The sequence below is a fragment of the Oncorhynchus keta genome, chromosome 22 (genome assembly GCF_023373465.1).
Source record: "Oncorhynchus keta strain PuntledgeMale-10-30-2019 chromosome 22, Oket_V2, whole genome shotgun sequence".
In the NCBI taxonomy this organism is placed as follows: domain Eukaryota; kingdom Metazoa; phylum Chordata; class Actinopteri; order Salmoniformes; family Salmonidae; genus Oncorhynchus; species Oncorhynchus keta.
In genome coordinates this window covers 20,196,539-20,223,533 of record NC_068442.1, presented here as the reverse complement: position 1 = coordinate 20,223,533, position 26,995 = coordinate 20,196,539, and the positions used below count along the sequence as shown (strand labels likewise).

Genomic DNA, 26,995 nt, shown 5'->3' with positions numbered 1-26,995 from the left:
GGAGTGTTCACCCCGCTACCATCTAGAAGGTGGAGAAAGTTCAGGTGCATCAAAGCTTGAACCGAGAGACAGCTTCTATCTTCAGGCCATCAGACTGTTAAATCGTCACTATTAGCCGGCCTCCAACCAGTAAATTGCCCTAAACCTTAATCACTGTAACTACCCGGCTACCACCTGGTGCTCTACCCTACACATTAGAGACTGCTGCTGCCCTATGTACATAGAGACATAGCATACTGTTCTACCCACTTCACATATATACTGAACAAAAAAGTAAAACGCAACATGTAAAGTGTTGGCCCCATGTTTCATGAGCTGAAATAAAAGATCCCAGAAATGTTCCATATGCACAAAAAGCTTATCTCTCAAATGTTTTGCACAAATTTGTTTATATCCCTGTTAGTGAGCATTTCTCCTTTGCCAAGATAATTCCTCCACCTGACAGATGTAGCATATTAAACAGCATGATCATTACACCTTGTGCTGGGGACAATAAAAGGTCACTCTAAAATGTTCAGTTTTGTCACACAACACAATGCCACCGATGTCTCAAGTTTTGAGGGAGCGTGCAATTGGCATGTTCATTTCTCTACCATAAGCCGCGTCTAACTTTGTTTTTGAGAATTCGGCAGTACGTCCAACCAGCTTCACAACCGCAAACCATGTGTATGGCGTTGTGTGGGTGAGCGGTTTGCTAATGTCAACATTGTGAACAGAGTGCCCCATGGTGTCTGTGGGGTTATTATGGTATGGGCATAAGCCAAGGACAACGAACACAATTGCATTTTATTGATGGCAATTTTAATGCACAGAGATAAAGTGACGAGATCCTGAGGACCATTGTCGTGACATTCATCCGCTGCCATCACCTCATGTTTCGGCATGATAAATCCAATCAAATCTAATCAAATTGTATTAGTCACATACACATGGTTAGCAGATGTTAATGCGAGTGTAGCGAAATGCTTGTGCTTCTAGTTCCGACAATGCAGTAATAACCAACAAGTAATCTAACTAACAATTCCAAAACTACTGTCTTATACACAGTGTAAGGGGATAAAGAATATGTACATAAAGATATATGAATGAGTGATGGTACAGAGCAGCATAGGCAAGATACAGTAGATGGTATCGAGTACAGTATATACATATGAGATGAGTATGTAAACAAAGTGGCATAGTTAAAGTGGCTAGTGATACATGTATTACATAAGGATGCAGTAGATGATATAGAGTACAGTATATACGTATGCATATGAGATGAATAATGTAGGGTATGTAACATTATATTAGGTAGCATTGTTTAAAGTGGCTAGTGATATATTTTACGGCCCCATGTCACAATGATCTTTACACAATTTCTGGAAGCTGAAAATGGCCCAGTTATATCATGGCCTGCATACTCACCAGGCATGTCGCCCACTGAGCATGTTTGGGATGCTCTGGATCGATGTGTATGACAGCCTGTTCCAGTTCCCACCCATATTCAGCAACTTCGTACAGCCAGTGAAAAGTAGTGGGCCAACATTCCATAGGCCACAATCAACAGCCTAGTCAGCTCTATGTGAAGGATATGTGTCTCGCTGTATGAGGCAAATGGTGGTCACACCAGATACTCACTGGTTCTGATTCACGATCAATTTTTTTTCAAGCACAGTATCTGTGACCAACAGATTCATGTTGACTGTATTGACTGTATTCCCAGTCATGTAAAATCCATACATTTCCTTAAATCAATCAAATTTACTTTTAAATCCTTTTTACATCAGCATATGTCACAAAGTGCTGTACAGAAACCCAGCCTAAAACCCCAAACAGCAAGCAATGCAGATGTAGAAACATGGTGGCTAGGAAAAACTCCCTAGAAAGGCATAGACATGGGAAGAAACCTAGAGGGAACCAGGCTCTGAGGGGTGGCCAGTCCTCTTCTGGCTGTGCCGGGTGTAGATTATAACAGTGCATGGCGAAGATGTTCAAACAATCATAGATGACCAGCAGGTCTATCACATTCAAGAATAAGACCCAGGTGCAGATAGTGTTGAAATAACAAACGTTTATTATTCGAACAGGGGCAGGCAAAAGGGCAGGTCAAGGGCAGGCAGAGGTCAGTAATCCAGATAGGTACAGGACGGCAGTCAGGGTCAGGGCAGGCAGGAATGGTGTACACCGAGAAACAAGAAAACAGGAACTATAGCAAAGACAGGAGCAAGGGAAAAAATGCTGGTAGGCTTGACGAACAAAATAAACTGGCAACAGACAAACAGAGAACACAGGTAGAAATACACAGGGGATAATGCGGAAGATGGGTGACATCTGGAGGGGGGGGGGGTGGAGACAATCACAAAGACAGGTGAAACAGATCAGGGATTGACTGGGTCAAATAATAATAATCACAGTGGTTTTAGATGGTGCAACAGGTCAGCACCTCAGGAGTAAATGTCAGTAGTCTTTTCATAGCCGATCCTTCAGAGTTAGACAAGCAGGTGCAGTAGAAAGAGAGAGTCGAAAACAAAACAGCATGTCCAGGAAAAGATACAGTAGCATGTCCAGTGAACAAGTCAGAGTTCCATAGCCACATGCAGAACAGTTGAAACTGGATCAGCAGCATGACCAGGTGGACTGGGGACAGCAAGGAGTCATCTGGCAAGGTAATCCTGAGGCATGGTCCTAGGGCTCAGGGCCTCTGAGAGAAGAGAGAAAGCGAGAGAGACAGAGAGAGAGAATTAGAGGGAGCATACCTAAATTCACACAGTACACTGGATAAGACAGGAGAAATACTCTAGATATAACAGACTGAACCTATTCCCCCGACACATAAATACTGGAGGCTGAAAAAGGAGGGGTCGGGAGAACTGTATCTCAGTAAAATCTTTGAAATTCTTGCATGTTGCATTTGGATTTTTGTTTAGCATATACTGTATTCTACTCATTGTTCATCCTCTATAACTATTGCTGTAAACATTTTCTATTCGTATATTATACAACGGGTGGGTCTAATCCTGAATGCTGATTGGTAAAAACTGCATTGCAGCCGGTGTCTATTCCACAAGTTATCACTGACTAAATCTATGCTGTTAAAATGCCTATTTACTCTGTTCCATCTGACTGCGCAATCCACTGTCTCATCAACCCAGCCAAGCAATTTATAGAGTTCATCTCTACCCACTATAAAAAGCATCTAGACATTATCTCACATTTCTTTTAAACTAACATTTAGTTTTCAACAGTGGATGTTTGTATAAACCTTGCTGTCTGTCTCTCCTACATTTGCAACATTGTTTCAATATTCAAATTCGATATCCAGCTGTCCCATAGTAATGAACGTGTCAGGAGTCGGGATGAAACATACAGCTTTTCTCAGCCAGTAGAACACATGAATCAGCATTATTTGTATGGATTTATACAAAGAACTATCAATAGAAAACAGGTAAAACAAAAAGAAGTGCAGATAGTTTGCAGTCTTTCCAGCTTCAGTTTGAAATTATTATGCTAGCTATGTTGTTGCCCAGCTCCTCTGAACAACAGTGTTCTGACAAGAAAAAAAACATTTTCTATGCCAGGTGAAATTGCGCATCATTAGCTTGTTGTTAGCTCCACAGATGACTCAATCTCAATCGGACTCCACTGCCCTTGCACACCCACCTGGACAAAAGGAACACCTATGTGAGAATGCTGTTCATTAACTACAGCTCAGCGTTCAACACCTTAGTGCCCACAAATCTTATCACTAAGCTAAGGACCCTGGGACTAAACACCTCCCTCTGCAACTGGATCCTGGACTACCTAACGGGCCGCCCCCAGGTGGTAAGGGTAGGCAACAACACATTTTTCATGCTTATCCTCAACACGGGGGCCCCTCACGGGTGCGAGCTTAGTCCCCTCCTGTACTACCTGTTCACCCACGACTGCGTGGCCAAGAATGACTCCAACGCCATCACTAAGTTTGCTGACGACATAACGGTGGTAGACCTCATCACCGACAACGGTGAGACAGCCTATATGGAGGAAGTTAGAGGCCTGACAGTGTAGATTCAACAACCTCTCCCTCAACGTGATCAAGACAAAGTTGATGATTGTGGACTACAGGAAAAGGAGGGCCGAACAGGCCCCCCATTCACATTGACGGGGCTGTAGTGGAGCAGGTCGAGAATTTCAAATTCCTTGGTGTCCACATCACCAATAAGCTCTCATGGTCTAAACACACCAAGAAAGTTGTGAGGGCATGACAACAGCTTTTCCCCCTCAGGAGACTGAAATATTTGGCATGGGTCCCCAGATCCTCAAAATGTTCTACAGCTGCACCATCGAGACTGGTTGCATCACTGGCTGGTATGGCAACTGCTCGGCATCCAACCTTAAGGTGCTAGAGGGTAGCGCGTACGGCCCAGTACTTCACCAGGGCCAAGCTTCCTGCCACCCAGGACCTATATAGTCGGCGGTGTCGGAAGAATTGTCAAAGACTCCAGTTACCCAAGTCATAGACTGTTCTCTCTGCTACCACACGGCTAGTTGTACCGGAGCACCAAGTCTAGGTCCAAAAGGCTCCTTGACAGCTTATATCCCCAAGCCATAAGACTGCTGAACAATTAATCACATTTCCACAGGTACTATTTATATTGATACCCCCCACCCCTTTGTGTTTACATTGCTGCTACTGGCTGTTTATTATCTATGCATAGTTACTTTACCCCTACCTACATGTACAAATAACCTTGACTAACCTGTACATTGACTCAGTAACGTTCTTATCCCGTCTTGTCCCTTGCGGCTAACTTACAACCATGTAAAAGAGTGTAGCCAGAAAGTACTGGTACCCCCTGAATAAAGTCTTCTTATTTTTTATATTCTTCATTTGTTTTACTTTAGTTTATTTAGTAAGTATTTTTTTAAACTCTATTTTCTTAACTGCATTGTTGGTTAAGGGCTTGTATGTAAGCACTTCACTGTAAGGTCTACCTACACCTGTTGTATTTGGCGCATGTGACAAATACAATTTGATTTAATTTGTTATGGATGTATCGAAATAAATATCACTAGAAAACCGCTTAAACAAATGCAAATGCAGCTAATTCCTTGCTTTCTGGCTGCACTCTTTGACATAACTGTAAGTTATTCGTAGTTGGCTAGTTAGCAAGCATGGGATAAGATCGTTGCCAGCCAATATGGCAATGGAATATTTAGAACGAACGACTGGGTCGTGTCCATAGATACAGAACGAAGACTGAATGACTGGGTCGCGTCTCTGGCAACCGAACCAATAGAACAAACAACTAGCCGGCTTGGGTAGCAACCCCAGATTTGTGTCGGTACTATATGTTGTGGAAGGATGAAACAGAATAAATTCATCAAAATAACATTAATAAAAATGTAAATTATTATTTTAATATGTTGGTAACCCATTGTATGAAAGTGATAATGCCCTTGAAGCAGGTGTTTGGTGGATATATTGACTTAGTCTCCGGCCTAACAACACCTGTGCCAATATATCCTCCAAACACCAGCTTCTCAGGCATTATTACTTAACTGTCCATACTTTCTATACAGACCAGTATTTATATATACTCTAATATTGCTCGTTCTGATATTTATTCATTTTAATTTGGGGGATTTGTTTGTATTGTTTTGTACTGCTATGTATTGTTGGAGCTAGTCTGTTGGAGCTAGACTGTTGGAGCTAGAATCAAATCAAATCAAATGTATTTATATAGCCCTTCGTACATCAGCTGATATCTCAAAGTGCTGTACAGAAACCCAGCCTAAAACCCCAAACAGCAAGCAATGCAGGTGTAGAAGCACGGTGGCTAGGAAAAACCTAGGAAGAAACCTAGAGAGGAACCAGGCTATGTGGGGTGGCCAGTCCTCTTCTGGCTGTGCCGGGTGGAGATTATAACAGAACATGGCCAAGATGTTCAAATGTTCATAAATGACCAGCATGGTCGAATAATATTAAGGCAGAACAGTTGAAACTGGAGCAGCAGCACAGTCAGGTGGACTGGGGACAGCAAGGAGTCATCATGTCAGGTAGTCCTGGGGCATGGTCCTAGGGCTCAGGTCCTCCTCCGAGAGAAAGAAAGAGAGAATTAGAGAGAGCATATGTGGGGTGGCCAATTCTCTTCTGGCTGTGCCGGGTGGAGATTATAACAGAACATGGCCAAGATGTTCAAATGTTCTTAAATGACCAGCATGGTCGAATAATAGTAAGGCAGAACAGTTGAAACTGGAGCAGCAGCATGGCCAGGTGGACTGGGGACAGCAAGGAGTCATCATGTCAGGTAGTCCTGGGGCATGGTCCTAGGGCTCAGGTCCTCCGAGAGAGAGAAAGAAAGAAGGAGAGAATTGGAGAACGCACACTTAGATTCACACAGGACACCGAATAGGACAGGAGAAGTACTCCAGATATAACAAACTGACCCTAGCCCCCGACACAAACTACTGCAGCATAAAAGCTGGAGGCTGAGAGAGGAGGGGTCAGGAGACACTGTGGCCCCATCCGAGGACACCCCCGGACAGGGCCAAACAGGAAGGATATAACCCCACCCACTTTGCCAAAGCACAGCCCCCACACCACTAGATGGATATCTTCAACCACCAACCTACCATCCTGAGACAAGGCTGAGTATAGCCCACAAAGATCTCAGCCACGGCACAACCCAAGGGGGGCGGGGGTGCCAACCCAGACAGGATGACCACAACAGTGAATCAACCCACTCAGGTGACGCACCCCCTCCAGGGACGGCATGAGAGAGCCCCAGTAAGCCAGTGACTCAGCCCCTGTGATAGGGTTAGAGGCAGAGAATCCCAGTGGAAAGAGGGGAACCGGCCAGGCAGAGACAGCAAGGGCGGTCCATTGTTCCAGAGCCTTTCCGTTCACCTTCCCACTCCTGGGCCAGACTACACTCAATCATATGACCGACTGAAGAGATGAGTCTTCAGTAAAGACTTAAAGGTTGAGACCGAGTTTGCGTCTCTGACATGGGTAGGCAGACCGTTCCATAAAAATGGAGCTCTATAGGAGAAAGCCCTGCCTCCAGCTGTTTGCTTAGAAATTCTAGGGACAATTAGGAGGCCTGCGTCTTGTGACCGTAGCGTACGTGTAGGTATGTACGGCAGGACCAAATCAGAGAGATAGGTAGGAGCAAGCCCATGTAATGCTTTGTAGGTTAGCAGTAAAACCTTGAAATCAGCCCTTTCTTTGACAGGAAGCCAGTGTAGAGAGGCGAGCACTGGAGTAATATGATCAAATTTTTTGGTTCTAGTCAGGATTCTAGCAGCCGTATTTAGCACTAACTGAAGTTTATTTAGTGCTTTATCCGGGTAGCCGGAAAGTAGAGCATTGCAGTAGTCTAACCTAGAAGTGACAAAAGCATGGATTAATTTTTCTGCATAATTTTTGGACAGAAAGTTTCTGATTTTTGCAATATTACGTAGATGGAAAAAAGCTGTCCTCGAAATGGTCTTGATATGTTCTTCAAAAGAGAGATCAGGGTCCAGAGTAACGCCAAGGTCCTTCACAGTTTTATTTGAGACGACTGTACAACCATTAAGATTAATTGTCAGATTCAACAGAAGATCTCTTTGTTTCTTGGGACCTAGAACAAGCATCTCTGTTTTGTCCGAGTTTAATAGTAGAAAGTTTGCAGCCATCCACTTCCTTATGTCTGAAACACATGCTTCTAGCGAGGGCAATTTTGGGGCTTCACCATGTTTCATTGAAATGTACAGCTGTGTGTCATCCGCATAGCAGTGAAAGTTAACATTATGTTTTCGAATAACATCCCCAAGAGGTAAAATATATAGTGAAAACAATAGTGGTCCTAAAACGGAACCTTGAGGAACACCGAAATGTACAGTTGATTTGTCAGAGGACAAACCATTCACAGAGACAAACTGATATATTTCCGACAGATAAAATCTAAACCAGGCCAGAACATGTCCGTGTAGACCAATTTGGGTTTCCAAACTCTCCAAAAGAATGTGGTGATCGATGGTATCAAAAGCAGCACTAAGGTCTAGGAGCACGAGGACAGATGCAGAGCCTCGGTCCGATGCCATTAAAATGCCATTTACCACCTTCACAAGTGCTGTCTCAGTGCTATGATGGGGTCTAAAACCAGACTGAAGCATTTCGTATACATTGTTTGTCTTCAGGAAGGCAGTGAGTTGCTGCGCAACAGCCTTCTCTAAAATTTTTGAGAGGAATGGAAGATTCTATATAGGCCGATAGTTTTTTATATTTTCTGGGTCAAGGTTTGGCTTTTTCAAGAGGGCTTTATTACTGCCACTTTTAGTGAGTTTGGTACACATCCAGTGGATAGGGAGCCGTTTATTATGTTCAACATAGGAGGGCCAAGCACAGGAAGCAGCTCTTTCAGTAGTTTAGTTGGAATAGGGTCCAGTATGCAGCTTGAAGGTTTAGAGGCCATGATTATTTTCATCATAAGTGTCAAGAGATATAGTACTAAAACACTTGAGCGTCTCTCTTGATCCTAGGTCCTGGCAGAGTTGTGCAGACTCAGGACAACTGAGGTTTGAAGGAATACGCAGGTTTAAAGAGGAGTCCGTAATTTGCTTTCTAATAATCATAATCTTTTCCTCAAAGAAGTTGAATTTATCACTGCTAAAGTGAAAGCCATCCTCTCTTGGGGAATGCTGCTTTTTAGTTAGCTTTGCAACAGTATCAAAAAGGAATTTCGGATTGTTCTTATTTTCCTCAATTAAGTTAGAAAAATAGGATGATCGAGCAGCAGTAAGGGCTCTTCGGTACTGCACGGTACCGTCTTTCCAAGCTAGTCGGAAGACTTCCAGTTTGGTGTGGCGCCATTTCCGTTCCAATTTTCTGGAAGCTTGCTTCAGAGCTCGGGTATTTTCTGTGTACCAGGGAGCTAGTTTCTTATGAGAAATGTTGTTAGTTTTTAGGGGTGTAACTGCATCTAGGGTATTGTGCAAGGTTAAATTGAGATCCTCAGTTAGGTGGTTAACTGATTTTTGTCCTCTGGCGTCCTTGGGTAGGCAGAGGGAGTCTGGAAGGGCATCAAGGAATCTTTGTGTTGTCTGTGTGTTGTCTGTTGGAGCTAGACTGTTGGAGCTAGTCTGTTGGAGCTAGTCTGTTGGAGCTAGACTGTTGGAGCTAGTCTGTTGGAGCTAGTCTGTTGGAGCTAAACTGTTGGAGCTAGTCTGTTGGAGCTAGTCTGTTGGAGCTAGACTGTTGGAGCTAGACTGTTGGAGCTAGACTGTTGGAGCTAGTCTGTTGGAGCTAGACTGTTGGAGCTAGTCTGTTGGAGCTAGTCTGTTGGAGCTATAGTCTGTTGGAGCTAGACTGTTGGAGCTAGACTGTTGGAGCTAGTCTGTTGGAGCTAGACTGTTGGAGCTAGACACACAAGCATTTAGCTGCACCTGCGACAACATCTGCAAATATATGTATGCAACCAATGAAATGTAATTTGATTTGAATAGTGGCACTGTAAGGGTGATGCTCCTAAAACCTTGTTTGTGTACGTGTGTGGGGACCAGGGTTATTTAAGCTTTTTATGAAGTGTATTTCATCAGCCTTCACTCTCAATTACCCTGTTCTCTGTGGCACTTTCCCGCTCTCCCTTTCGTTTTTACTCTCTCTCGTTCTCTCTGCTTCAGTGTGATCGGTGACGGTCATCTTTGGTCACAGTCTGTTTGTGGTAGTGGCACTGTCAGGGGTCTTATTTCATGGTGTTCACACACCCACACACACACACACACACACACACATGCACACACACACACACACACACACACACACACACACACACACACACACACACACACACACACACACACACACACACACACACACACACACACACACACACACACACACACACACACACACACACACACACACACACACACACACACACACACACACACACACACACACACACACACACACACACACGGAGAGAGAGAAACACTCCTCGCAGAGTAAAGACGAGGGAATGGTTTTACATGCTCACCAGTTCGAGTGGGGAGCCTGCCGCATGATGCAAATTGTTGACTCGTGTTGTGACTGAGTGATGGAGAGCAGAACCAATCAGAAATACTTTTGGCATTTGTGTCCTGCCACTCCAATCTCTAGTTCAGTATGTCATTCTGGGCTTGAAAAATAATGCATTCATGTGTTGGAACAGACAACATGTCTCCAAAGGATACTCATGGTTCATCATCATCGCTTGTAAAAGGTTCACCTTTTTATCATTTCAATCCCCAATGTTTGGCTCTGCCTTCTGACATTCATCAAGATGCACGTTCAACAATAGTGGACTAATAGTGGTCATGAATAAAATACAATGTTCATGTGATTTGGGATGTTAGTTTGAAGTGACTCAGAAGTAATGTTGAATTTGAACTGTAGTATGAATGTTGATGTGTGATATGAGTTTATGTCAGAGAGAGGATTAAAGTTATGCTCCAGAATTGTATCATTTCAGCCAGTAGTTTTGAAACTAATACTTGAGCCAAAGGTCCTCGTTTTTTGTGTACAGTGTCATGATGATACGTTCCGAATTTAATATGCATACTATTTTACAAATTTGTACCCCTTTTTCGTGATATCAATTGGTAGTTACATTCTTGTTCCATCGCTGCAACTCCCGTACGGATACGGGAGAGGCGAAGGTTGAGAGCCATACTTCCCCCAAAACACAACCCTGCCAAGCCGCACTGCTTCTTGACACACTGCTTACTTAACCTGGAAGCCAGATGCACCAATGCGTTGAACTGGCGACTGTGTCAGCGTGCATGCGCCCGGTGCCCGCCACAGGAGTTGCTAAAACGCGATGGGACAAGGACATCCCGGCCCGCCAAACCCTCCCCTAACCCGGACGACACTGGGCAAATTGTGCACCGCCTCAAGGGTCTTCAGGTCGCGGCCGGCTGTGACATAGCCTGGGTATGAACCTGGGTCTGTAGTGATGCTGTGCCTTAGACCGCTGTGCCACTCGTGAGGCCCCAGACTGCATATTTAAGTGGTGATGCAATGCTCTGGGGTTATTGAGGTGCTTATCATCATGGTTCATGTGGCTGTCTGCTAATTGGCAGGTTGATTTCCTGGTCCTTGATTACAGCTAGCTCGGGTGTATTCAGCTGAAGAAGGGAAATAGAGATGATGGTGTGTGTGTGTTTCAGTTCCCTGAAGGTCTACCATATTTCACTATTGAGACATTTCTGAATAGAATGAAGGCAAGTAATCGCTTAGTGCTATGCAATGGTTGTATGCCAAGCCAAAGGACAGGGAACGGCATAGAGGGAGTATGCCCAGGAGACTGACACAGTGAAGCAGGTTTAATCTGTGATCAGAGAGAGGGAACACAGCAGGTTTACTCCAGGAGAGGGGGTCGATGCAGCTCCACTATCCGATCAGAGTGAGCCCTGCCTTTGCCTGGAACTCTGGGACTCTGGTTCTATGCTGGATTCTCCATGCTGAGGTAGCAGATGTGTACTGGCACGCTAATGGCGTGCTAGTGCAGTTTCCCAACGTATGGTCACCTGTCCTGAGATATAAGAAGTCAAGTGTCACTCACTAAGTGAGATTGGAGAATTCATCCTGGGTAGCACATTCCGTCATTCCAACATGTTAACATTCCAATAGGTTAACATCCCATCATTCTAACATTCTTCAAACCAGCCACATGCTGCAACCTGACTTTGCCGTAACCTAGCAACCATGGAAGGATGAGGGTTCAGTAGAACACAGCCAGAGTTCCAGCTGGTGTTCGTTTATGTGTGTGTCGATATATGTGTATGTCCAGCTCCTTAGTCTTCCTGTGCGTAATGGATGTGTATGTTAACATGTGTGTGTTGAGGTAATGGATAAGCTTAGTGGAAATGAGAGCTTGACTCAGTCCTGCAGCGAAGATTATTATCAACCATACATTCGTCTCTAATTACCACGGCAGGGCACACTCATGCACGCAATTACACACATACACACACCACACACACGACAACACACACTGAGACACACACACACACACACACACACCAAATGCCTGCCTTGACTAAGAACACACACAACTCACTGCCATGCAATTGAATCGCAATTTACTGAGTGATTGCCAGTGTTGGGTTTGCATCTGTTATTTTCAGGAAATAAAATGAAAAAGAGGTCTTCCGACCTCAATGGGACTTCCTGGTCAAAATAAAACATTCAATTATGTCCACTTTATCCACAGGATACAAGAACTGACTGTGATTAGGGACTTACAACTTAATCCACCCAACGTTCTGTGACATCTACTTCCTTTTAGCCACAGTGGAGACTCATCTGTATCTGTTAACCTGCAATGAACTGTACATATGCTGTAGTTAACTTTCTCTGTCTCTGTCTCTCCCCCTGTGTCAGTGTTGAGTATAGGAGAAGGAGGCTTCTGGGAGGGCACGGTCAAGGGGAGAACAGGCTGGTTCCCTGCCGACTGTGTGGAGGAGGTTCAGATGAGACAGTACGACCCTCGGCTAGGTAATGACTGGAGAACACACACAGACAGCTCTGTAAAACACACACTCTCTCACTCTTCACAGTGTATATTTACTTTGGCTCGCTAGCCCTGTCCACGGTGCTGAACAGGCTGGTGAATCTACGGGTGCTGTCCAATGTGCTGATTCAGCCATGTATGTACAATATTATGTGTGCTGACCTCTAATGTGTATACTGACTGCCGGGACACGCACACCCCCACACGCATGCACACACACCAAAAACACACCTGAAGATGCTCATAATCACATGATGAATGAACCATCTGTCTCACTTAGCCAGGTAGCCTATCGGTTAGAGCATTGGGCCAAATACCTGAGCTGACAACATTTAACATTACATTTAAGTCATTTAGCAGACGCTCTTATCCAGAGCGACTTACAAATTGGTTCATTCACCTTATGACATCCAGTAGAACAGTCACTTTACAATAGTGCATCTAAATCTTAAAGTGGGGGGGTGAGAAGGATTACTTAACCTATCCTAGGTATTCCTTAAAGAGGTGGGGTTTCAGGTGTCTCCGGAAGGTGGTGATTGACTCCGCTGTCCTGGCGTCGTGAGGGAGTTTGTTCCACCATTGGGGGGCCAGAGCAGCGAACAGTTTTGACTGGGCTGAGCGGGAACTGTACTTCCTCAGTGGTAGGGAGGCGAGCAGGCCGGAGGTGGATGAACGCAGTGCCCTGACAAGTGCCCTGACAAGGTGAAAATATCTGTTGAACTGCCTTTGGGTAAGGCACTTAACCCTGTTTTGCTCCTGGGGCGACATACTACTATGGCTGACCCTGTAAAACAACACATTTTACTGCACCTATCGGTGTATGTGACAATAAACAAGGACAACAGAGCCCATGGAAAAAGAAAACATGCTGCATTCATTAATGTACTATCTATCTCTGCATGTTTAGATTGGTTTATGGGTAAACAGGTGGTGTGTTTATTGAACCATAAAAGTTCATGAACCTTCTCCATCACAGAGTGTGTGTTAAACAGGCTTTCAGAATCACACCGCAAGTCCCATTAGGAACCCACGGATGCAGCTCCTACCTACTGTGTAGAGCAGTGGGATGGGGAGAGGTGTTCTGGAAAGGAGTCTGAGGATGTGGCTAGGGAGGGTTTTGTGGAAATGGGTGGATGAGGAATGTCTCTCGTCTTTCCCCTCAATACCACTTGAGGAATCGTGTCCCCTGATGGGAGGGGTGAGGATATGTGGAGAGGAAGGAGGGGAGGGAGTGAAATAGTGATGGAGAAGAATGAGGGAGGATTCACTAAAAGACAGAGGAGAAGAGATGATGAAAAGGCAGCTCTCTGTCTCTCTTTTTTCTCCTCTCACTCCTGTGTTTCCTTATTCCCTCTCCTCTCTTGCTGCACCCCCCTTCTCTTACTCTCTCTCTATTCTATTTGTCTCTTCCCCCTCCTCTCTCCATGTTTCCCTCCCTCCATCCAGTTCTCCTTCTCATTCCTTCTCCTTCATGTCTTTCCACTGGGTATTGAAGTACATATGCGTTATACTGTATGTTTTTCTTAGATTGTTGAATATTAACTCGACAAATGATTTTGGTGCAATAAATAAGTCCAGCTGAATAAATAATGCTATGTAATTGTTGAAACTCAACAGTTGGTGATACACAGTTGTTTTGAAGGAGTTATATGTATCCCAGATGTTTCAATAGTGATGAAATAATAGGTAACATACTAGAGGACACACAAACTCAGAGACATAGACACAAGCACACACACACACACACACACACACACTCAGACAAACACCTCCACACACACATACCCTTGTCCACCTGAAGGTAAGCATTGAGGCTTCACTGACAGTCACGGCAGTATATCTCAGCTCAGTGAAGCAGGAAAGACAGCCCTGTCTACAATGATCTAACCCAAACAACACTGCTCTGTGTGTGTGTGTGTGTGTGTGTGTGTGTGTGTGTGTGTGTGTGTGTGTGTGTGTGTGTGTGTGTGTGTGTGTGTGTGTGTGTGTGTGTGTGTGTGTGTGTGTGTGTGTGGTTGTTTATTGACTCTCCTACAAATCAGTGTGTTTGAGAAAACTGACTGTGTTGCAGGCCCCCTATCTACAAGCTCTCAGATTCTCACTGCAGAATTAGACGTTTTTCCACGTTTCTCCAAACGGCAAATTTAGAAGTTGCAAGTTGTGTCTATAACTGGGATTGAACACATGATCCTCCAAAACGGAGCTTGCGGATTATGCGCATCCACAACACCCATCCACAACACCCATCCGCAACACCCATCCGCAACACCCATCCGCAACACCCATCCGCAACACCCATCCGCAACACCCATCCACAACACCCATCCCCCATACCCATCCAAAACACCCATCCGCCACACCCATCCGCAACACCCATCCGCCACACCCATCCGCAACACCCATCTGCAACACACATCCGCCACACCCATCCACAACACCCTAGCAAAACCCAAGCCAGCTTGATGGTAATAGCGCTCAGCGTTGCCCCTAGTGGCAACATCCATTGGTTAGGCACACAGTTCCTGCATGAGCTCCAGACATTTTAGGCATGTTAGGCTCCCAGAAACAAATCTACGGTTAAGTTAATGCATTCATTCCGACTGGGTTAAAAGAAGAGCTACGGTTTGGGATATAGAAAAAACTCTAGGCTTAACTTCAGGCATTAATTCCAATTGGTTAACAATTTAGACATGAATTACAATTGGTTAAATTGAGGATTAAGGTTTGGGACAGGGTTAAAACAGAAAAACAAGTTTAGCTATTAATTAAGGCTGGCCTTGATAACTCATTGTTTATGGATGGCGCACTAGTCTAAGCAGCAAGCTACTGCTCCATGAACTGCGGGTTCAATCGAAGCTCCGGGCTTATTATGAGTTTGAGAAAAATAGCCCTAGTGGACTGTTTTGATGGCAACATCACATTTCTACTTGAATCTGGAGTGATCTCTCTGCTCCTATACATCAACCCTGTGTCGTGACTCACTGTGCTCTCCCCCTCTCCCTCTCACCCTCTCCCTCTCCGTGTCTCTTTCTCTCTACCCCTCCCATTTGATTTGGCGGTAAGGTTCTGGTCCGTGTCAGAGAGAGAGAGAGAGAGAGGGAGAGAGATGGATATGGGTAGAGTTAAGGTCAGGGTCAGGCCATCAGTGAATCTCAGTTATTTATTGTGACTATCTCTGTCTGTCTCTTTCTGTCTCTCTCTCTCTCTCTCTCTCTCTCTCTCTCTCTCTCTCTCTCTCTCTCTCTCTCTCTCTCTCTCTCTCTCTCTCTCTCTCTCTCTCTCTCTCTCTCTCTCTCTCTCTCTGTCTCTCTCTCTCTCTCTCTCTCTCTCTCTCTCACTCACACACACACACACATACGCCAAGGGGACAACAAACAATGGAGATGACACTTTATATGTCACTGCAGGTAGGAGAGAAAGAGGGAGAGTACAGAGGGGGATTCAGGACAGAGGGATTCAGGACAGAGGGATGAAGGGAAGGAAAATATAAGGAGGGAGGGAGAGACTGATAAAGAGAGAGAGAGAGAGAAAGAAAAGGATATTGATTGATTCAATTCATTAACACAACATTGAGTGATGAGTGGTGAAATGCTGCTGGCTGTGAGTGTATTGGTGTTTGCATTTGTTTGCTTTTGCATTTGGGGGTGTGCATGCCATGCGTGACTGTGGATGCTATGGTGATATCACAGTTTTTTAAACTGAGGGCACTTTTCACATATGAAATTCGGTACCCTGGTTCGGTTTCCTGGAGCCTTTGTGAGAATTCTACAGAATATGTTTTGCTTTCACAAGACCTGAAAATGACAATTTCGGAGTGTGATTAGCAAGATGCACATTCCATATGACGTTAGCGAGATAGTTCCAGAGATAGAAAAAAGTTCCAAGCGACTCGCGCCGCCGCGTCACTATACCTGGTACTCTGGTCCTGGATCTTGGAACCGCTACTCACGCAGGTCCAGGATTAGTATCAGCCAGGATTCGTTTGAATTTCACATGTGCTTTATAGCGCGGATCAGGGCACCAAACGCTCCAGGATCCAGGGGGATATGTAAAAGCGCCCTAAGTTGTGTTACTGGTAGTTTTAGCTACTATGTAACATTAGAAGCAAGGCTTGAGGTTTCTTAATGGTTTTGTATGTATTCACTCTCATCTCTTTCCCCCTCCCTCCCCTTCCCTCCCAACTTCCCTCCCTCCCTCCCTCCCCTCCCACCCTCCCTCCCCAGTGCTGAGTAGTTGAATGACTCACCAGTCAGATAAAGACTGCTCTATTTTTAGCCTGCCCATTAAAAAGTTTGGGAGTCTCTTCTTCATCTGCACCCTCTCTATCTATCCCTCCTTTTCTCCCTCTCTTTCTCACACCCTCTCTACTCTCCTGGAATGCTAATCACAGGACCTCTGCAGCAGGAGTGAAAAGGAAGTCACGGCTGAAAGAGAAAGGGAAAGGGAGAAAAGAGGAGAGAGCAGGCAGAAGAAAGACGGGGAGCTGTGGTCATTGAGAGAAGTGAGGGGCAGATAGAGAGGCACAAGGTATCTTCCATCAGATTTGTTTTGGAGTTTTAGCAGACACACATACACAGATCTAACTATCTCAGGCTGCATTTGATCCCAGAGCACTGAGATGAGGCAGTAATAATCACATTCAAACAGAAGCTCTACACTCTTCGAAAAATAGGTGCTATCTAGACTAGATTCTAGAGAACCCTTTGAAGAACCCTTTTTGATTCCGGGCGGAACCCTTTTGGTTCCATGTAGAACCTTTTTGGGTTCCATGTAGAACTCTTTCCACAGAGGGCTTTACATAGAAGACAAAAGTGTTCCACCTGGAACCACAAAGGGTTCTCCTATGGGGACAGCCGAAGAACCCTTTTGGAACTTTTTTTCTAAGAGTGTAAAGTGCTGTGTTAGCAAGGTCATTCACACATGTTAATCAGTCCAGGTTAGCACGCCTCTAACAGCAATGACCTACCTGTTGGGAGGAAATGATGACATGATGAGAGACGGTGCAAAGAGAGGGACAAGAAGAAGAAGTGAGATACAGACAGTGTCTCATGGAGGCAATATGCTAATTCTATATGCACGCACGCACACACACACACACACACGCTCACTTTCGCTCTCTCTCTGTAACAGTGTTATCTGAAAGCCAGCAACGTCAGCAGAGATATTAGCATAGGTTACTAATCCATTTTATTAGAGAGAGAGGAGAGAGAAGAGGGAGAGAGGAGGAGAAGGGAGGGACCACTAGCAGGAGGACATGTCTTTAGCATTAGTGTTTTAGCTGAGTGTTTTAGCTGAGTCAGTATTATTGAATTCAGTTGAGGTCACCCCCCCCACCTGAAGGGATTGGCTTGTTTCCTATATGGGTGTGTGCCCGTGTGTGAGCACGTACGTAGGTGTGTGTGTCAGAGTGATGGCCACTGTCTCCATTCCATCAGAAATCAGTCAAGTGTGCAGAGCCAAGACAGACAGTATCTACACGAGAGAGAGAGAGAGAGAGAGAGAGAGAGAGAGAGAGAGAGAGAGAGAGAGAGAGAGAGAGAGAGAGAGAGAGAGAGAGAGAGAGAGAGAGAGAGAGAGAGAGAGAGAGAGAGAGAGAGAGAGAGAGAGAGAGAGGGAGAGAGATTTGGTTTGATTCATTGTCCACATAGTCTATCAGGCTACACTGTGGAGCAGAGACAAATCACTTTTGACAAGGAGCACATAGGGTGACACGCACACACATCAACACACTGTTTGTCTTTCTCTACTTAAACAATCTAATTTCATGAAAAACTCACCTCCCCCTTAAAAAATTAAAAAATATATATATATCCTGTACTGCATACATTTACCATACTCACCAACCCTGAGGCGCGCAGAGACCATCCCATTAAACAATAGTAAAGAGTCTGTTATCCCCCCACCTTTGACCCTGTTCCTCCTTGTTAGCCAAATAGCCAACTTTGCCTGAGCAAACAGAAAGTTCAACAAAACACATTTGGTTTTCTCCTTGCTCGAATACCTGTATCCATTATGAACATCCCAAAAGTAAAAACCACCCCCAACCTCTCACACAGACATTCCAACAGAGACATTAAAGGCATTAACCTGGTGCACACAGAAAACATATGAATCACAGTTTCTTTCATTTGACAGAAAAGACACCCCTGCCTGATTCCCGGTTCAACCCGTGTCAACCAGCTGTTAGTGGCCGGGGCTCCATGTAGAACCCTCCACTGGAGGTCCCCTGACCTGTTTGGTGCTGGGGGTTTATAGAGCCCCCTCCATCTAAAACACACCATACCCTCCTCCCCACATCCCCTGCCACTGATGTGCCTTCACTCATGTTAGGCTCCTAATGTTCTTCACCTTAACGCTGAGGTTGTAGAGGGCTTTACCTCCCACCCCCCCATACTCCCCCAGGCTCCTAATGTTCTTCACCTTAACGCTGAGGTTGTAGAGGGCTTTACCTCCCACCCCCCCATACTCCCCCAGGCTCCTAATGTTCCTCACCTTAACGCTGAGGTTGTAGAGGGCTTTACCTCCCACCCCCATACTCCCCAGGCTCCTAATGTTCCTCACCTTAACGCTGAGGTTGTAGAGGGCTTTACCTCCCACCCCCCCATACTCCCCCAGGCTCCTAATGTTCTTCACCTTAACGCTGAGGTTGTAGAGGGCTTTACCTCCCACCCCCATACTCCCCCAGGCTCCTAATGTTCTTCACCTTAACGCTGAGGTTGTAGAGGGCTTTACCTCCCACCCCCCCATACTCCCCCAGGCTCCTAATGTTCTTCACCTTAACGCTGAGGTTGTAGAGGGCTTTACCTCCCACCCCCCCATACTCCCCCAGGCTCCTAATGTTCTTCACCTTAACGCTGAGGTTGTAGAGGGCTTTACCTCCCACCCCCATACTCCCCCAGGCTCCTAATGTTCTTCACCTTAACGCTGAGGTTGTAGAGGGCTTTACCTCCCACCCCCCCATACTCCCCCAGGCTCCTAATGTTCTTCACCTTAACGCTGAGGTTGTAGAGGGCTTTACCTCCCACCCCCCCATACTCCCCCAGGCTCCTAATGTTCTTCACCTTAACGCTGAGGTTGTAGAGGGCTTTACCTCCCAACACCCCATCCTCACCCAGGCTCCTAATGTTCTTCACCTTAACGCTGAGGTTGTAGAGGGCTTTACCTCCCAACCCCCCATACTCCCCCAGGCTCCTAATGTTCTTCACCTTAACGCTGAGGTTGTAGAGGGCTTTACCTCCCACCCCCCCATACTCCCCCAGGCTCCTAATGTTCTTCACCTTAACGCTGAGGTTGTAGAGGGCTTTACCTCCCACCCCCATACTCCCCAGGCTCCTAATGTTCCTCACCTTAACGCTGAGGTTGTAGAGGGCTTTACCTCCCACCCCCCCATACTCCCCCAGGCTCCTAATGTTCTTCACCTTAACGCTGAGGTTGTAGAGGGCTTTACCTCCCACCCCCATACTCCCCCCAGGCTCCTAATGTTCCTCACCTTAACGCTGAGGTTGTAGAGGGCTTTACCTCCCACCCCCCATACTCCCCAGGCTCCTAATGTTCTTCACCTTAACGCTGAGGTTGTAGAGGGCTTTACCTCCCACCCCCATACTCCCCCAGGCTCCTAATGTTCTTCACCTTAACGCTGAGGTTGTAGAGGGCTTTACCTCCCACCCCCCATACTCCCCCAGGCTCCTAATGTTCCTCACCTTAACGCTGAGGTTGTAGAGGGCTTTACCTCCCACCCCCATACTCCCCCAGGCTCCTAATGTTCCTCACCTTAACGCTGAGGTTGTAGAGGGCTTTACCTCCCACCCCCCATACTCCCCCAGGCTCCTAATGTTCCTCACCTTAACGCTGAGGTTGTAGAGGGCTTTACCTCCCACCCCCCCATACTCCCCCAGGCTCCTAATGTTCTTCACCTTAACGCTGAGGTTGTAGAGGGCTTTACCTCCCACCCCCATACTCCCCCAGGCTCCTAATGTTCTTCACCTGCCATCAGTGCCTCTGCAGGGTGGCCGACTTAACGCTGAGGTTGTAGAGGGCTTTACCTCCCACCCCCCATACTCCCCCAGGCTCCTAATGTTCCTCACCTTAACGCTGAGGTTGTAGAGGGCTTTACCTCCCACCCCCCCATACTCCCCCAGGCTCCTAATGTTCCTCACCTTAACGCTGAGGTTGTAGAGGGCTTTACCTCCCACCCCCCCATACTCCCCCAGGCTCCTAATGTTCCTCACCTTAACGCTGAGGTTGTAGAGGGCTTTACCTCCCACCCCCCCATACTCCCCCAGGCTCGGAGTGTTAAAATCGAACAAGTCCTCCAGACCCCCTTGCCAGTCTCCAGTCTCTGCCGTCACCTGCAGTGGCGGAAACATTGGTGGCCCCTCTCCCTTTGGCCTCTCAAACATCCCCCTTACCGGCTCAGACAGTGCCTCCTGGACCTCCTCCAGGAACCTCTCCAGCAGCCTAAGAGAGGTTATTCCTGTTTGTTGTGCCAAGACTTCCGGGGTTTTCCACCCCTCCTCTCCCAGCAGTCTCAGGTCACCCAGCCTTTGTAAACCACCTGCCATCAGTTGCCTCTGCAGGGTGGCCGACTGAACCGATCTCAAAGGGATGGCTGGGTTGTGGAAGATAGGCTCCTCCCACACCCACAGCCCAGGCTCCACACCTCCTTCTCTTATGGGCCTTAGCAGCTGCCAGGCCCTCAGCACCGCAGAGTAAAAATCTGAGAGACCTGCTTTACTCTGCCTCTCCAGCTTCATGAGGAACAGCTGCCGGTCCAACCCTAATCCGCCAGCAGCGGACTAGACCCAGACTCGGCTACACCACCATCTCTAGACTGACTAGACCCAGCCTCGAATACCCCACCATCTCTAGACTGACTAGACCCAGCCTCTGCTACACCACCATCCATAGCCTGACTAGACCCAGCCTCAGCTACCCTACCATCTCTAGCCTGACTAGACCCAGCCTCAGCTACCCCACCATCTCTAGCCTGACTAGACCCAGCCTCAGCTACCCCACCACCTCTAGCCTGACTATACCCAGCGTCAGCTACCCCACCATCTCTAGTCTGACTAGACCCAGCCTCAGCTACCCCACCATCTCTAGCCTGACTAGACCCAGCCTCCGCTACACCACCATCTCTAGCCTGACTAGACCCAGCCTCAGCTACCCCACCATCTCTAGCCTGACTAGACCCAGCCTCCGCTACACCACCATCCATAGCATGACTAGACCCAGCCTCAGCTACCCCACCATCTCTAGCCTGACTAGACCCAGCCTCCGCTACACCACCATCCATAGCCTGACTAGACCCAGCGTCAGCTACCCCACCATCTCTAGCCTGACTAGACCCAGCCTCCGCTACACCACCATCCATAGCATGACTAGGCCCAAAATCATCTACACCACCCTCCATAGCATAACTAGGACGAGCCTCAGCTACCCCACCGTCAATAGCCTGACGAGACCCTGCCTCCGCTACACCACCATCCATAGCATGACTAGGCCCAAAATCATCTACACCACCCTCCATAGCATAACTAGGACCAGCCTCAGCTATCCCACCATCTCTAGCCTGACTAGACCCTGCCTCCGCTACACCACCATCCATAGCATGACTAGGCCCAAAATCATCTACACCACCCTCCATAGCATAACTAGGACCAGCCTCAGCTACACCACCATCTCTAGCCTGACTAGACGCAGCCTCAGCTATCCCACCATCTCTAGCCTGACTAGACGCAGCCTCAGTTATCCCACCATCTCTAGCCTGACTAGACCCAGCCTCCGCTACACAACCATATCTAGCCTGACTAGACCCAGCCTCCGCTACTCCACCATCCATAGCCTGACTAGATCCAGCCTCAGCTACCCCACCATGTCTAGACTGACTAGACCCAGCCTCCGCTACACCACCATCCATAGCCTGACTATACCCAGCCTCCGCTACACCACCATCTCTAGCCTGACTAGACCCAACCTCAGCTAGCCCACCATCTCTAGCCTGACTAGACCCAGCCTCAGCTAACCCACCATCTCTAGCCTGACTAGACCCAGTCTCAGCTACCCCACCATCTCTTGCCTGACTAGACCCAGTCTCCGCTACACCACCATCCATAGCCTGACTAGACCCAGTCTCAGCTACACCACCATCTCTAGCCTGACTCGACCCAGCCTCAGCCATCCCACCATCTCTAGCCTGACTAGACGCAGCCTCAGCTACCCCACCATCTCTAGCCTGACTAGACCCAGCCTCCGCTACACCACCATCCATAGCCTGACTAGACCCAGCGTCAGCTACCCCACCATCTCTAGCCTGACTAGACCCAGCCTCCGCTACACCACCATCCATAGCATGACTAGGCCCAAAATCATCTACACCACCCTCCATAGCATAACTAGGACGAGCCTCAGCTACCCCACCGTCAATAGCCTGACGAGACCCTGCCTCCGCTACACCACCATCCATAGCATGACTAGGCCCAAAATCATCTACACCACCCTCCATAGCATAACTAGGACCAGCCTCAGCTATCCCACCATCTCTAGCCTGACTAGACCCTGCCTCCGCTACACCACCATCCATAGCATGACTAGGCCCAAAATCATCTACACCACCCTCCATAGCATAACTAGGACCAGCCTCAGCTACACCACCATCTCTAGCCTGACTAGACGCAGCCTCAGCTATCCCACCATCTCTAGCCTGACTAGACGCAGCCTCAGTTATCCCACCATCTCTAGCCTGACTAGACCCAGCCTCCGCTACACAACCATATCTAGCCTGACTAGACCCAGCCTCCGCTACTCCACCATCCATAGCCTGACTAGATCCAGCCTCAGCTACCCCACCATGTCTAGACTGACTAGACCCAGCCTCCGCTACACCACCATCCATAGCCTGACTATACCCAGCCTCCGCTACACCACCATCTCTAGCCTGACTAGACCCAACCTCAGCTAGCCCACCATCTCTAGCCTGACTAGACCCAGCCTCAGCTAACCCACCATCTCTAGCCTGACTAGACCCAGTCTCAGCTACCCCACCATCTCTTGCCTGACTAGACCCAGTCTCCGCTACACCACCATCCATAGCCTGACTAGACCCAGTCTCAGCTACACCACCATCTCTAGCCTGACTCGACCCAGCCTCAGCCATCCCACCATCTCTAGCCTGACTAGACGCAGCCTCAGCTATCCCACCATCTCTAGCCTGACTAGACGCAGCCTCAGCTATCCCACCATCTCTAGCCTGACTAGACCCAGCCTCCGCTACACAACCATCCATAGCCTGACTCGACCCAGCCTCAGCCATCCCACCATCTCTAGCCTGACTAGACGCAGCCTCAGCTATCCCACCATCTCTAGCCTGACTAGACGCAGCCTCAGCTATCCCACCATCTCTAGCCTGACTAGACCCAGCCTCCGCTACTCCACCATCCATAGCCTGACTAGATCCAGCCTCAGCTACCCCACCATGTCTAGCCTGACTAGACCCAGCCTCTGCTACACCACCATCCATAGCCTGACTATACCCAGCCTCCGCTACACCACCATCTCTAGCCTGACTAGACCCAACCTCAGCTAGCCCACCATCTCTAGCCTGACTAGACCCAGCCTCAGCTAACCCACCATCTCTAGCCTGACTAGACCCAGTCTCAGCTACCCCACCATCTCTTGCCTGACTAGACCCAGTCTCCGCTACACCACCATCCATAGCCTGACTAGACCCAGTCTCAGCTACCCCACCATATCTAGCCTGACTAGACCCAGCCTCCGCTACACCACCATCCATAGCCTGACTATACCCAGCCTCCGCTACACCACCATCCATAGCCTGACTAGACCCAGTCTCAGCTACCCCACCATCTCTAGCATGACTAGGCCCAGCCTCATCTACACCACCTTCCCTGGCATGACTAGGCCCAGCTTCTGCTGTCTGCATCTCCTTACCCCTTGCACTTTGACCTTGATTTCCCCCACTAGCGCTTGTACCCTCACCTTGTCTTGTTATTTGGGCAGGCAAAGCTCTTATGCCCCAAATCCCCACACTCAAAACACTGTAGACTATCTGTGCTGGCAAGCCCTGCATAAAGCCCCTCCCCGTGCCTCACTTTAAAATGCACACATAGTTGTTGCTCATTGTTGTTCAGAAACATAAACACGTTCCTCCGGAACCAAACAACGTGCTTAACGCCATCTGCCTGAAAGCCTGCTGACAGTACAGGAAAACCAAAACGACTCAGCTCTTTCCTGATTTGGTCATCCGCAATAAATGGAGGCAAATTTCGCAACTACCACTCTTGTCGAAGGGGTAGAGAGAGATGAAATTGACACCAACACATCCCTTACAAATATTCCGCTAATAATTAGCCTACCAACCAAATTAGCCCTTTTCATGAACACAACCACAGCTTTGTTCATTCTAGAAGCAGAATGTATAAACTCAGATCCTCCCTGTTCACCGACTGCAAGCAGAACCTCCTCCACCTTAACTCCATTCTCAGGAACACACCTGAATCCACAGCGTCTTCTCCGCGCTAGGCTGAGAAGCCATTCCGCACACCACACCTTCCAAACCCCAGGAAAGTTACTCTGCCCTCTTCCACCCTAACTTTGTAAAAACCGTGGATACTGCTAAAACAAATATTGCAGAGAGAGGGAGAGAGAGGGAGAGAGAGAGAGAGAGAGAGAGAGAGAGAGAGAGAGAGAGAGAGAGAGAGAGAGAGAGTGCTTTGATTCATTGTCCAAATAGTCCATCAGGCCACACTGTGGAGCAAAGACAAATCACTTTTGACAAGGAGCACATAGGGTGACACACACACACATCAGCACACACATCAACACACTGGGTGACTAAACTGGATGACAAAAGCCAATTCCAATTCATACTGTCATGGTTCCACACACTACAGACGCCAAACACATGCTGCCTGAATATGTGTGTGTTTGCGTGCACCAGAAAACCCACTGAGATTGCCTACATTGTGTTTGGCACATCTGCCAAGTTGACACACATGCGCACACACGCGCACACACACACACACACACACACACACACACACACACACACACACACACACACACACACACACACACACACACACACACACACACACACACACACACACACACACACACACACACACACACACACACACACACACACACACACACACACACAGGTTTGTCCTCTAACAGCAGAGCAGGTGGCAGAGATAGGCCTCGCATGACTAATCATACTCTCCCCCAGCCCCAGTACAACCCTTTGTATGTGTGTGTGTGTGTGCTTTACAGTGACTTAATGGCTATTGTGCTACTGATGATGTGGTAGATGTACATGTTGTACAGTAGTTGTTGTCTGGATTTTACTGAATTATTCAATGCCTCCTCAGAGAGAACCAAGGTATTTTTAGACACACACAGTCACACACAGTCACACACAGTCACACACACTCAGACTGAGAGACTTGAGGAGAGAGAAAGGGAGAGGTATATGTGAGGGAGCAATACAGAGAGGGAAATAACTGGCCACATGACTAGAGAGCGAAGGAAAGAAGGACGGACAGCTTAAGGACAGGAGAGATGGACTCAGATACACACTGAGAAGATGGAGACAGGTATTCATAAGGAATCCAAGTGGAATTGCTTCTGTATCATTTTCCTTGACAGCATCCATGAAGCGCTTTTGGGACAACATGAATGTGGATTTGAAGAAGTGACAGCTGGATGTGACCTGCCCTCCGGCAGCATCAGGGGGTGTGGTGATAGGAGGGAACAGTGGTGATAGGAATGCAGGAGTTAGTGATGGACGGTAGGGAGCAGTGTGGATAGTAGAGTGTAGAGTCATAGATAGGTAGTAGGAGCTGGGGGATGGATTGTTGCCCTGTATTAGTGTCAGACCTGCCAGTTCTCTGCAGTAGAATAGATGGGATAGTAACCTTGGTCAAGGCGGAACAGTCCTACTCTATGTGTCATGGCCGTTACCAGGGTAAGTGGGATATGTACAGCTCTTAACCAGACCTGCGTCAAACATTTACATGAAATACTTTCAAATACCTCCGGAGTGCTTGAATTAGCTAGCTTGACCATACAGGGTGGGTGGGGTTTTCATTTTGGGTAAACGACAGGCCTACTGTAAATAATAGGTTCACTGTTGCCCTATCTTCCTTTGCCTATGGTAGTGGTAATGAACTGTGTTGGTTTTTAACGGATCTCTCCCAGTTGTGTTCTATTAACAAACCTTACTGTACTGGCAGTATCTTTGTCAGGCTGAGCCTCTGCATTGATCAAAGCAACACATCACCCTGCCTGTTCAAATATAAAAAGGCTTGCTGGGTTTAGACTGACTGACCGACTGACTGAACTCTCTCTCTCTACTTTTCCTCAGATGCTCTCTCTCTCGCTCTCACTCGCTCTCTCTGTGAAATGACAGTCAGTCTTGGTGTAGAGTCAAATGATTTGACAACCTTGACTGGCTGAATGAAATAACTGCC

The 26,995-nt window shown here is 47.4% G+C and overlaps 1 protein-coding gene across 1 annotated transcript in view; it reads left to right on the top strand.

Moving 5' to 3' along the window:
• Positions 1-26,995, top strand: part of LOC118401147 (SH3 and multiple ankyrin repeat domains protein 3-like) — a 96,477-nt gene that overhangs the window by 24,848 nt on the left and 44,634 nt on the right. The window contains 1 exon segment of the mRNA XM_035798421.2: positions 12,374-12,487. Within this exon segment, the coding sequence (XP_035654314.2) occupies positions 12,374-12,487 (114 nt within the window).